This window comes from Ambystoma mexicanum, chromosome 6q (genome assembly GCF_040938575.1).
Source record: "Ambystoma mexicanum isolate Mex_15411 chromosome 6q, UKY_AmexF1_1, whole genome shotgun sequence".
Classification (NCBI taxonomy): Eukaryota; Metazoa; Chordata; class Amphibia; order Caudata; family Ambystomatidae; genus Ambystoma; species Ambystoma mexicanum.
Genome location: NC_090937.1, coordinates 97,608,779 through 97,622,697, shown reverse-complemented (window position 1 = coordinate 97,622,697; position 13,919 = coordinate 97,608,779). Strand labels below are relative to the sequence as shown.

At 44.8% G+C, this 13,919-nt stretch overlaps 1 protein-coding gene across 2 annotated transcripts in view; it reads left to right on the top strand.

The window, feature by feature from the left end:
* RAP1GDS1 (Rap1 GTPase-GDP dissociation stimulator 1) overlaps positions 1 to 13,919 on the top strand; it is a 909,412-nt gene that overhangs the window by 652,136 nt on the left and 243,357 nt on the right. For both annotated transcript variants that reach the window (XM_069630545.1, XM_069630544.1), the window contains one exon: positions 7,643 to 7,768. In XM_069630545.1, the coding sequence (XP_069486646.1) occupies positions 7,643 to 7,768 (126 nt within the window). The remainder of the gene's footprint in view (positions 1 to 7,642; positions 7,769 to 13,919) is intronic.

Below are 13,919 nucleotides of genomic sequence, written 5' to 3'. Positions count from 1 at the left end.
CCACTATCGTATTCTTATTGGCTGAGTTTCGTTGCGGTCTAGGGAGAAATGCTCACTTAAGGACGTGCCTCCTCAACCGGCCACGCACCCTGCATGTAGAGATTTCTGGACCCAACTCCAGCTCTTAAGAAGAGGCTTTTTGACAAATGAATTTGAGGATGTTTATGAATGATCGGTTTCTTAATATTCACTTTTTGTATTCATTCACTTGTTAGAGCATTCATAAACCTTGCCTATGCTTTTTTTTTTATATGTTCTCATGATAGGAAACAGTCTCTCTGGGCTCAGTGCCCAGGCCACGCCTCAGCTAATTTTCTCCATGATTAAGTATCCAGGCCCCTCATCCTACTTATTTTTTTTTAGTATGAGTTCTTGTCTTCAGCTCATTTTTCTTCTTTACTGTCCGGGGTCTCTGCCTTTCCTTATTGTCTCTTACTTCCTTCGCCGTGGTCTGTCTTTTCTTTCTTCACCTTTTCCCTGGCAGCTGTTTCATTTTGTTCTCGGTGTCTTTTGTATTGCCATAGATTAACCCTTTTCTCGTTTTGCCCTCTTTGGCCTGAGGTTTGGTCTTTTCTCTTGCCACCTTCTTTGTTCACAGCCTTGTGTTTTTTTGTTGTTGCTGCCCTTCTACACAATACATAATATACCTGTTCATGGGCTACAAACTCTTGTCTTTACTCTCTGGGTGTCCTGCTCAACTACTTTTTATCCTGGAATATGTTGCACATGCACCTTCTTGCCCTCTTCCTCTTTCTCTCCTCCTTTTTCCACTCTCTGGGGTTTCTCGTAATTTCCACCTTCCTCTTTCTTTGCACCGCCCTCCTCTCGTGTTTACTCTTGCTTCCCACCTTCCTAAACTCTCCAAATGTTCTCTCTCCTTTTCTCTCTCCCTCCTTCCTTCTTTCACCCTCCAGCTTTTCTTTTTTTCCAACCTTTTACACTCTTCGGTTTCTATTTCTCTGCACATTCCTCCATTCTACTCCGAGGGTGGTCTCCTCTTTTCCACAGTCCTTGCCTCTTTTTCCAACTGTTCTTCTGCGCCAAAACTCACCAACTCTGCACTCAAAGTCTTTCACTGCTGTTCAGGGAGTTGGTCTTTAATATAGGCCTGGGAATTTAAAGGTTCTCCCTGAGTGTTTGCAATGGTCAGGTGCTCGGTCTGAGCATTTTCAGTGGCAAGGATGATGTCTCGAGCCTGTGATAGAAGTCTTTAAATGGGTCAGCTGTCGTTTCGGATTTCATTTCTGAGTGGAGTTGCGGCCTTTTCTGATAGTGCTGCTTTTTTGACTCACCCTCTCTAGCTGTAGGATTTCTCTTATTGCAGCCTGTTCCATCTGAACTCTGTAATCGGTTGGTGTGTGTGTTATACGAATCATTTTGGATAATCACTACCAAACATGGGGAGCGTGGTTGCGGTGGTGTCCCCTCTCCTCATGTTTGGTAGTAATGGCCTTTGAAGTTAGCGGGGGTGTCCCCCGCTTCCGGAGGTCTGAAGGTGGGGGACGAAAAAAAAGAAAGAAAAGCGGTCCATGCGGCAGCAGATACGAAACGCGCAGGGTCAGAACATGCGTAGAAAACAAAAAGGTAAGTAGAGTCTGGGTGTTTTTTTAAAATGAGGGCGGATATGACCGCTGCTAATTTGGCTCCGCGGCCAAATTGACCAGTCAATTCGGCAGCGAAAAGTTGTGTCATGGCCAAAACGTATACAACCGCAACAACATGGTCCTGGAAAAGGCTATACTTTCAAGAGGGGTGTGAATGTGGTTCACTAGCAACCCAAACAGTGAAGTGTAACAGTCCAAAAAACAGTCCAAAATCAAAGACTATCCAATCAAGGTTCTATAAAAAGATACTTTAATCAAACACCATGTACAATATTGACCGACTAGAAAACACTACAAAAACCTACCGCTGTAGAAAACACAAAATATGCAAAAGATAGCAGATGCAGCGCTGTGGGTAATGAGACAGGGGGACAAAGGGCAATTACCAAGACCACAATGTTCAAAAAGGGGATATGTTATTGGGTGCAAAAGTGTAAGTCATCTAACCAGTCTCCAGGGCCCTAGAATGTACCAGGGGAAGTTAGCAGTTCCTTTTTGCTGTTCTGGGTGTGGTCTGGCAGCACCTAACCAGACTTCCTAGCACTGTGCTAGCGGTTTGAAGGTCAGGAGAGTGCAAAAAGCAGCAACAGGGGGTCCTGGTGGTTTAAATGTGTCGAATGGTTCTTGAAACACAGCTCCAAGCAAGTCCACGGCAAAAAACACTAGGATTCAGTCTGTTTGCCTCTCGGTGCTGCGAGTGCCAATTCATGGCCTCCAGGACAAGATGAGTCCTTTTCTCGTGCTCCCAAGCATGGTGGGGGCTGGCACACAACTGCAGGGGTCCTTCAACACGGTAAGGTCGTTGGCACTTCTGTGCTTTGCAGAAAGGCAGGCCTTGTTCCAGCAGCTGGTTCAGCCCCAATGGTCCCTGGGGATAGTAAGGGGGCAGAGTTCACCTCTGTCTTGGAACATCTGTCTTCACCTCACAACTGGAGGACTCTGGAAAGGACTGTTCTCCCAGCAAGATGCAAATTACATCTTCAAAGAAGTTATGTGGGACTCCTTCTTTTAAAGGTAAAAGCCCAAAGGTTATTGAACTAAAACTACCCTCCCTCAGTGGCCCAATGCCTGTTCTTGAAATGAGTGGACTGTGCCTATCTGACAACGCTCACGAGTACTTTGCTCTAGAGGAAGTGGAGGGGACAGGAAGGAGAGAGAGGTAGAGAAACAAGGTGGTGGAAGTCTTCCCCCACTGTACAGAGATCACCTATCTACACTTATCTCGTCTGCTTCCCTTCTCACTAGGATCAAAGGCATTTAGAAATGCAGTACCCTAGTGTGAGACTACTCCCTCTGATTGGGTGTACTCCTTTGATGTGTGGGCTCAGGTCAGCTGCCTGTTGTGCCACTTTCTGTGGAGGAGGGTGTTACCTAACCCCTCAAAGAGATCAAAGAAGATGCAAGACCATTCAGGTTCCTGTCTGGTCGTTTGCCAGCATCAGCCTGTCCGACCAGAATACATATCACCTTCTACAGCTGAGCTGGCCCACAGGAGCCGACACATGTGAGTTATCAAATTTGGATGTGGCTGCATAATCGTGAGTAGTGCCATGCACCATGCTTTAACCCAGGCTTCGCTTATATTTAGAGTTTAACCTGCCACCGGCAGGGGCTACTTATGATCATCATAGTTTTGGTGCAGGGGTGAATATATTAAATGCAGCCCCAGTGCTGCAGATACTAGAGCTGTCAATTGGGCACCTGTGACCTCTGAACCTGCTCTGTGCCGCTGGTAGAGCAGGCACCGCAGATCAGGATACTGATGCAGCAAGGCACAAATACACACTATGCTTGGCATGGAGCTTATGAAGGGGGAATCTGATCAGCAGAATAGCCTTTCAGAGATGGAAGTATTAATAATAAAAATAAAGAAGCCAGGGATTTCAGACCCTTGCCTGATGGTAATCCGTTATAAGTGGCCTTAGCTTGCAGTAGGCCGTTTTCAGCCAGCAGTTCACCCCAAATGTTCCCCAGGGATGGTTGAGGGAAAAGTGACATCTTTCCTTCGCAAGTCTTTGCCTTCACCTCTGACAGAAGATTTTGGAGCTTGGAGCAGACGTCATCCTCAACAAGGTTCCAAGGGAAATCTTTCAGTAATGCAAAGAGGATTCAACAGGGGGACGGGGTGTTCTCACCCCACTAAATAAGCAATCTACTACAGCGGATTGGTTACATTCTAGCCTTTTGTAAGGGGTCAATTCTGGCTGGTATTTCAGAGTCGTCTGCCTGATGTCATATCCAGAGTGCTTTGTCTGCATGAAGTGTAATGGGGACAAAGGAAGGTTGGGAACCATAGGAAACCCCAAGATGGTGGAATGCCTATCTTGCTGGAAAGTCCCTCTTTGTGGCTACTCTACTCCACCTCTTCTCCTGTCCACCTACATTAGAGTCTCTGTTAATTACCACCCTGGTCGAAGTGCTCTATTGCCCTGATGGGGCTTGCATTTGAAGTAGTATCTCCCAGTTAGCCTTCTGGGGAGTGTTCCTGGCTTTTGGGGGAGGTGAAAAACATGGGGATGGGGTCTCCTAGGTGGGCCCATATGGTTGTTTTGGGTGAACCCCAATTCCTAGGCATTCATACACACAACAGTCCTGTCAGTGAGTTGCAAGCTAACAATGATATGACACAAATAGGTTTTGGCCAGTATAATTGTGGATTGCCAGAGGCCATCATGTTGAAACCAGACATGGGTTCTATTTCAATTTCCATCTTCCACCAGGTACTGGGTGTGCAGTTATATAATTTAACTTAGAATCAGAACTATCCATGGTTAAAGGCAGGTCTGACTGCTGAGATATTTGTTCCATCAGCTGTTGTTAACACCAATGATTGTTCCCCAACAGTGCCTGCATATTAAGGGTTACCGCTGCATCTCCCACTGGCTATTTTGGGTGATGGATGCACTACTCAAGTGGTGTATTCCCTGGCCATTCCCTTGTGTTGGCGCTGCTAACTGATAACTATCCTCTTGTTGCCAATCCTAAACTAATGTTTTAGTGTGTGAGAAACTTGAGGGTATCCTCACACCTACTCCCCTTGGATCCTTTTCTCAGGTGGCCAAGAAAAAGGCCATCACGTTTGGATCCTGACCCTGGGGGTGGAGATGCGAGGCAGGATCACCTGGGTGGAGGGTCCTTGGGGGATTGAGGAGAGGATATCCGCAGGCGAGACATGGTATCTCCCTTTTCCTTGTGAGAGCCAACCTCCCCTGCCTCTATAGATTATGGCAAACCATTTCCCCTCATTCATGCCATTATAGTACTGGGACGAGGAAGCAGCAACTAGGAGTAGTGCACATTAACATGTCATTTCCCCACTCTAGTACTGAGACAAGGAAGAAGCCTGCAGACTGTTGTCAGGGTCCGGCATGTCCAGAGTACTCCACTAACTATGGTCAGGCAATTGGGCCTGAGCACTCACACCTGCAACCTTTCAAATGGTTGCAGGTGTATAAAAGGTTGAGCCGACAAGGAGAATGGAAAGACCAGCAGGAGAGGAGACAGGCCGAGCATTGTGAGCCTGAGGGGAGAATCCTGTGCAAAAAGAGGCAGCAACGTAGGGTCCTGCTGGGAAGCCAGGTCACTGGGAAGTATCCCAAAGGAGTTGTAGAGCCGAGGCCCAGGTGCTCTGTGGGAAGGCCACAGTGGTGGGAGCCTCACTGGTCAGATGCCTGTAGCAGGAGCTCCGGGGCACAGAAGAAATCAGATGGCTGCAAGCTACCAGCAGTGTCTGCGGGAAACAAGAGCTGCTGGCAATCCACAGAGTGGAGCTAAGTGTCGAGCGTGGTTTGCAATCCGAAGAAAACGTGTCAGCAGAGCAGAAGAAAATAAAGCATCCGCCCGCAGGAGATGCCAGGGACCAGTGAGTGCACAGGAGGAAACACTCAAACCGGGGCACTCCTGGGGGCTGTTAGAGAGCAAAAGTGAATGATGAATGAACTAAATATTATATGCAAAATATAGTAAACCCAAAGCAACGGGTTGTGTGGAAAAATATGAATAAGATGGACTGTGAGCAACAGAATAAAAGCTCAGAACTATATAATGAAAGCAAATAATCTTATGAAATGCAGTGAAAAGCAAGGATTGAATATTGCTGAAGAGTGTGAAAGCAGTGTCGTGAAAGAGAGAACCACTAAGTGAACTGTTTGAAAGAGCACATGGTGGCAACGTCAAGGGACTGGCAAAGAGGAAAACACATTGTGGCAAAGCTAAAAGGTTGGCAAGGAGAAAGTCGAGTGAATGTGAACCAGAACCCAGGGGCAGTTATAGAAGAGCCTATGTGGGCAAGAAAGCCTAGGGTTACCGGTTACATGACCTGTAATGGGTGGTCCGTGTGGTCCGACAACTGCACCTAGAGCGGAGATACCCTACCTGTGAAAGATAAAGTAGCAGAGTGCAAATCCAAGTGTATGAAGGAGATTGCTGAAGTGAGACAGAAGAAATCAAGCTATAAGAACTGTCAAGAAACCCAAGGAGTGTAAAGTTGACATGGAACTGGTTTTGAATATTGAGAGACTAAGTGCAAGCTGAACACGCTGAAGTATTGGGGAAGGGAAACCTGTGACCTTAAGTACTTTGTGGTTGTCTTGAGGAAGGGAACCTCGAGACCCCTATTTGGGAATTCTGCTGTCTTCTTGGGGAAGGGAACCTAGAGGCTTTGTAGAACTGTCTTAAACTTGGGGAAGGGGGAGCTGGAAAGTAAGCCCAGCAGCCGGAGGAAGCTCAGACCTGTATTTGGAACACAATTTCTTTTGATGCTGACATCCCTACACATTGTTTAGCTTTAAAAGTGAGGGCAAGTATAGGTTATGGACACAGACTTTTAAGTTGCACTCACTGACTCAGACTTTCCTTAGTTTCTTTAGGCATGGAAATACCTCCTTGGCATAGGGCAAGTTAGGCCTTCAACCACCCTGACATTTAAGTTTGTAAATCATTTTTGTTTGAACTTAAAATCAGTTGTCTGTATCTTACATCATGATTCCTTCACAAGTGTTGCTCCGTATTGCAATAGTAGAGGAGATCCAATGTTATGCAGGACGACTGGATAAGTGTGTAGGTGTGGCCAGCACAAACACTCAGCAATGTCACCTTCCAACTCATTGTTATCAATGAAAATGGATAACTTCAACTCTGCTGTCTACGTGGGTTTTCATGTTCAACAATAGCTATGCTCCAACAGAGGGTGAAGAGAATGTGGCCAGGGCACACTGTTGCTTGTTGTGGGAGAACTGCTGAATGAGATCTAGTAATAACGTTGCCAAAACACAACATAATCAGACTGAGTCTTAGAAAATAACTGCAGTGTCTCAGAAATGGGACCCAGGGCTGACCCTGGCAAACACCCCCGCAAATTAAGCACTGACTGTACCATTATTTGATGTAGTGCGGTCCTTAAAAATCTGTGGGCGAAGGACTAAATTACTCAGCCTAAATAAAATAGGTGCACCTCATATTTCACATAATTTATTGGTGATAGGGCAAAATATGAAGTTTCACTTTGAGGGCAATTGTAAACCAGTGCTGGAATTGTAAGATTTTGAGAGGCAGAATATGTACTCAGGTTAACTAAGCTGTTATAAATCAATTATCTAAAAAGCAACTTCTTGGAAGAAACTACTGGAAGGGTATAGTCCTTTTCAAAATGGGTGGTGAAGGCGATTGAATAGGCTAAGGAGGGAGGTGGCTAGAAAGTGTAACGCACCTTCTCATAGTGCTCACCTTCACAAAGAGCTCCAACTTGTCCAACCTATGAAGCATTTGCATTAGGCTAAGAAGACATTTCCTCTGTTGTCAGTGAAACTATTGTTGAAGGCAGTTGACTGTTCGTATTGTTCAGAGACTAATATAGGAAATATATAGAGGTATCACTTGTATTTTGAAAATGTAATTCTGCGGTTCGACACACGTATGTAAGACATGTAACCCGATTGCTATAGAGTTCAAGGTTTGCAGATACTTTAAGTTCCATGTATTTACATTTTTAAAAGTTCTTCCTAACCATCCATCCCTAAATTATTAATTTTTTTTTGTAGAATCAAGTAAAGAGCAGTTTGCTGCCACAAATATTGCAGACGAACTTGTAAAGTTATTCAAAAAGCAGGCCGAGCATGAAAAGAAAGAAATGATTTTTGAAGTTTTGGCACCCCTGGCAGAAAATGGTAAGCATACCATTTATATACACTCTATTTAAAGTCTCCTGATAACATAGGATATTTGAATAGTGCAAATGCTGTAAGTTATCAACTTATTTGATGCCATACACTTTACCAAAAGGAATGATGGACGTTGAGCTTTCTTAATATCTGACAATCACCATGAATCTTTAACATATTTAAGCTATTTCAGGTTCTGATTTGGTGTTAGTATGGTGGTGTTAAGTGCAAAGCACCGTTGTTGAAGTGCTACAAGATCAGTTTGTTGAATAAGCATTAATTGCCTTTGTGAAGAGAACTCGGCTCACATAGTCTGCTTTACCCATTTTCTGAAGAAAGATGTAGACATCCCTAGTTATCTTGCCTTTTCTCTTCATTCCAATATGAAATGCCCATTCTTTGCCAATTTTGTGTTGATTTTTCCCTTCAACAAAACAGATACAAATAATACAGAACAGATTGCTTGTGATGCCAACTTGTCTACATGCATGTACTAACAGTTTCCCACAGGGTCGGGTGGGGGGGGGTCGGGTGGGAGGGTGGAGGAGAACCATTAACTTTGTTTTTTTTTTTAAATATGTTATTGGTTTTCTCGTAATACAATAATTCATTGAAACAATAGATCGAAAGAATACAACTGTAGTTCAGGAAAGTAACCCAGGAAAGTAACCCACTATTACATCTGTAGTTTATACAGAGTATTACTCACCCTAACACACTCCTGCCTTATATGCAATAATATGAATAAAACATGAGAATAGTAAGGACTGACTCGCAGACAGCGTTGGGGACAGTGACACCTACCATTGTTCGTCACAACAGGGGTGCAAAAGTCGATAGTACACCACCGATTATAGCTGAGGGTTTGAACATATCCTTTTCTGCAGTCCTCCTTTGAATAAAGGCAGGCTGTGTTCCCAACTCGATCGGTGGCGGCAATGCTAGAATGGCAATGGTGTTGCAGATCTGGGATTAGCTCAATCATTCGCCCATACAGATCTAAGTTAGGTGATCCAATTTAAGATTGCAAAACAAGGGGGGGTCTGGGAATCTCTCTACCAGCACAAACACAGCCCAATGACCTATTCCTGGGTGTGTAACCCCTGGGAGCGACTCTACCAAGTCTTTAGCTCACTGTCCCTTAAGATTGGTTCCCCTATTAATTCCTCCCATACACGATCATCACATAGACCCACCTTCAAATTCATCAGTTCCCCTGCGTGCACGTCCAATCAATTCATCAACAAATATCCCTAACCCGATAATCAACCCTGTACAGTACTAATTTAACCGGTAATCCATTCAACATAGTTGAACATCATACCTTCATATCACACAAGACATATAGTTGGTATTCTTCGCTATATCAATAGTCATCAAATATATTCAATTAAACACACTTGCACCACAGACATGAGGGAGAGACAGACAAGGGTGCATGAAAAGGAAAGAGAAATGTAATGAAATACATACCCACAGAATTATATGTAGGTGCCACCAGGTCAATTGTATTTTCCCCATACATTGCCCCTGGCCTGCTGCATAAAGGATGTCCATAAGCATTTCTGGTTGGTTTAGCAGCTCCTCTGGTGGCTGGACGGTCACTACACTTGACAGCTTTAAGCAGTCACTATATAAGCCCCATTGCCTCCTTCCATGCTCCACTCCAGATCTCACTGCGAGCATCATGTGTATATCACACATAACTTGGATTATGGCCCACCTCCTCTCACGTGGAATTAAACTCCTCTAGATGCTGCCCCATAGAGGTCCCTAATCTAGAACCCAGAGATTTCCTGGATAGCTAAGTTTTGATACAGTGAGTATGCGCCAGCAGGTTCCACCAATGCAACATTGCGACAGGCTGGAGAGCTCCTTCCAGTTCGACGTTATGTCTTTATCTCGTAAGGATATTAGGCACTCCAGTAGCTTCTCTTGGGTGCTATTTCATTAGAGTGAGGGGTTCTGACTGCCCATGCACACAGCCACGGGGAGAATGGAATGTTCGAGCTGCAAATGCGGAGGACCCGCAGCCAGACTTCTGCCCAGAATGCCTTTGAGAATCTGCACCAAAATAACACCTGATCCAAGGGGGCTTTTTTCTTCCTTGCATGAACAGCAGAGTAAGCTATCCCCAGACTAGCCTGCTTTTGTAAGGTGGGATGTTGGGCAGACGGCTCTTTTATAGACCATATAAAGCATCTGGGTAGTGGAAGCCTCAAGTAAAGTGTCTGATTTGTTTTGGCCAAATGTTCAACCATGTACTTTCCAGTGTTGTGGACCTTGAGGAACCATAAGGTGTCCTCACTTCTTTTCCCCCTGGATCCCCCTCTCTGTGGATAGGGAAAGGCCATCGCTTTTGGAACCCGACCCTAAGGGGTGGATATTCGACGGAGGACCACTTGGATGGAGGGAACTTGTGGAGGGGGAGAGGACGTCCTTAGGTGAGAGATGCTATCCCACTTTCCCTTTTCCGAATCAACCCTCTATCCACAAGCCTTTTCTAAGCTACTGTTATCTCTCTTGCCCCCTGCTCCCCCGTGCACGAAATGTAAACACTGGGACATGGAAGAAACCAACTAGGCGACACATCCTCATTTGGGTTAGACCAATATCAATCAATCAGTCCTGCATTGTAAATACAGACACACATCAGTCAAGTACCAAAATGAGGATGAATCAGAGTTATGCACACTTCCTTTAATTCAAACCTCCGCAAACTCCACTCTGGTACTGGGATGCAAACAAGGGCTATAGAGTTTTTCAGTTGGAATAGGCAGGCATGTCCAGCTAATATGTTTCACCATGATCAGGCATTTGCACTCAATGACCCACACCTGAGGTCATTTAACAATCTCCTTGTATTGTGCGGCCAACATTTTTATACACCTTGAGAGAGACGGCCTGGAGAGAAAGAAACGGGCTGGAGAGATGGTGCAGGCTGGAGTGGAGCCATGTCAAGCAGAAGAGAGGGAGGGAGAGATGCTGAGGCCAAGGCTGGCTGCTAGAAGGTCTGGAAATCCTGTTGCCCTCCCTGTCTGGTGCACACAGCTTGCTATAGAGAGCACTGCTCCTGAGCTGTGGGTGCTGAAGCCCTCCAGTCGCAGCAGGACACCAGGAGAGCGAGCAGTGTGCTCTATAGCTGCTGCAAGGAAAGAGTGGAGCTACTCACCACAGGACTCAAGGGGAGTAAGCGGTCCACACGGGACGAAAGGAGCTATTAAAGGCTGGAAGGCAGACTAGAGAATGGAAAAAAAACCAAGGGAGCTACTGCATGAAGCAGGTGAGGGCAAACAGGGAGACTCATACCAGGGTGCCTTGGGGACTGGAAACCAGCACATTTGAATGCTGAACAAACAAAGTTGTTATAAGCACTTTTGAATCCCAAAACAATTGCCTTTGAATACGGAACAAGCTGAAAATTGTTATAAGCATGTTTGAATGCCGAAACAAGTTATTTTGATCACCAATCGAATTGAAAAATATTGCAAGCAGGTTTGAATGCCACACAGAGTAAAAGCAAGTTATGAACACTTGTGAAAGAAGTCAAAGCAAAGTGGTGCAAGAAGGAGATACCATGAAGTGAATTTTGTGAGATACAAGTGTTGGCAAAGCCCAGAGAATACTATGAAGGGTTTGAGATGAGAAACTGAGTATTGGCCAAAGCTACAAGAGTTCAAGGAACTGCAGGTTAAGAGGAGACCTGTGTGGGCAAGAGCCAGAATAATACAGAAAGTGTAACGAAGTATCGGTTGCATGACCTGTAATGGGTGCAGTGTGCTGTCCGACAACTGCCCCTAGACCGAGCACCCCACTCTATGGAAAGAGCCAATGAAGGTAAATGTAAAGAAGCTTGTGGTTTGCAACAGCCGTTTATGTGATGTTGAAGTCAAGAAACAGACTTACTTGCGTGAACCAGTGAAAAGTATTTATGACAAAAGAGATGACTCGTCCCAAGGAAATGGGTTTTGAAAAACTGGATGTTTTGAACTCTTGGGGGAAGGGAACTGCTTTGGACTTGGGTAAGAGGGAGCTGATTACAAGCCCAGATGTGTAAGTAGCTCAGAACTTTATTTTGAACACTATTCATTTTTGATGCTGGCATCCCTACACATTGTATACAGTTAGTTGTGAAGGCAAGTATGTGTTTTGGACACAGACATACTTTTGATTTGGACTTCCTGACACACACTACCCTAGTTTTCTTTAAGTAGGGAAATCCCAGCTTAACATAGGGCAATTTAGGCCTTACTCCATCCTGCCTTTTAAGTTAACAAAGCCTTTTGAGAACCATTCCTGAACCTGTTCTGTTTGTCTCCTTCGTGATGCTTTCACAGACTGTACAGTCGTCATTCCATGCCAATTCAGTTTTCTTATTGGGATGTGTCTTATTTCCCTGATTTAGGGCAGCGTAAATGCCCGACACATTGCAGGGAGGTTTCCTCCAACCCACCACTCACTCCTTCTACGGCCCCATTTTCCTTCTTCACTGCACATCTAGCCAGCTGAATATACCTTAAGAATTTTCTGGCAGGTAAGCCAACCATCTTCTGTAGTACAGAAAAGAGGCTTACAGAGGCTGACCGTATCTGACGTAGGTACAATGTACCCGGCCTCTTCCAAGTAGCCCAATTTAGGAATGTATCTACCATTCCAATATTTGAACTGTATCAGAGTTGCCACTCACCAGGATAATACGGTTCACCACCTGTGCAAGCACCCCATGTTTGCAACGCATCACAGGTAAAACATATCGGGCCGACCCCTGTAGAGAAGGTTTGGCTCCTATCCGTGAGGTATCACGTGTTTGAAAGGGGTATGTAAACTATGCTTCCAGATCGAGCGATGCCAGTTGCTGATCCAGATTCCCTGGCTAATTCTAAAAGCCGTCAGATAACCTTTTAAAATTAGGGAATTTCACTCCACCCTCTGTGTCCCCCCTTGGCGGGTGCAGTTGGAGACTATTAAGGGCTATTCTGGCCCTCTTCCCTTTCCATATAAATGTGGTTAATCCCCTATGTATGTCCTTGAAAAAGGATGAGGGCCAGTGGAGGAGAGTAGTGTTACCAGTGCTGTACACAAGTACTGAGGAAATCTACATTTTGGTCGTTTCAAGTCACCCCCACCAGGTGAGTAGTAACTGGTACCGTTTGCTCAGTAACAATTCCATCTTGGATTTAATACACATGCAGTTCAATTTTAGGGTGTCAGCAGTTATGTTTGAGAAGTCAGTACCCAGATATTTTATACTGCCCTGCTGCCACTTGAGACCCCGCCCCTTGGTATGTGACCTAAAACATACATTATTTAGAGGCATTACTTCGGTTTTGCCTAAGTTAAGTTTACACCCGGATACCCCAGAGTACTGCTTGATCTCTTGCAAGAAGGGGGTAAGACATTTCCGGTTCCTCTAGATAGACCTGTATGTCACCCTAAGCAGACACTTTGACTGTAAAACCTGAGGAGCCAGTATTGTCGAAATTGACCTTTTACAATTGACCTTTTGTCCAAATTGAACTAATTATAGTGGTCCTAATTGACCTTCTGCACAATTGACCTTTATATTATTTTAGTTATTTTATATATGTATTGGGTTGTGATTATAAATAATATAAGGGGATTGGGTGGGGGGTTGCAGGGGTTTTTGGATTGGGTGGGGGTTTGTGGGGAGTTTCCCCCCACATATATGTCCTAATTGACCTTTTAAATTGGGTCAATTCTCCCGAGGTCAATTGTGAAAAGGTCAATTAGTATACATCCGAGGAGCCCACCCCCTTAATTGCGTAATTCTTATGAATCCTTTGGAGTAAAGGTTCCAAGGCAAGAACAAAAAGTAGTGGGGATAGGGGTATTTCTGTGTTGTGCCTCCTAAACAAGGGGAAGTACTGGGAGAAAACAACATTTACATACTCTGTGGCCTTGTGATGCTTGTGAGGAATCAAGAGGTAGACTTGGACACAGTAACAGGCTTTGTATCAAATAAAGACTTTCATTTAAAGATTAGAGGGGTTGGGGAAATCCTACCTATCCCTGACCTTAAGATGGGTTTCAACAAAACTATGGAATGTCTGTGTCAGGATGTCCAAATCAAAAAGAGTTCTCTGTCTTGTGACAAAAATCCTAAGCTGGCACTCACACAATATAACTCGTTATATTT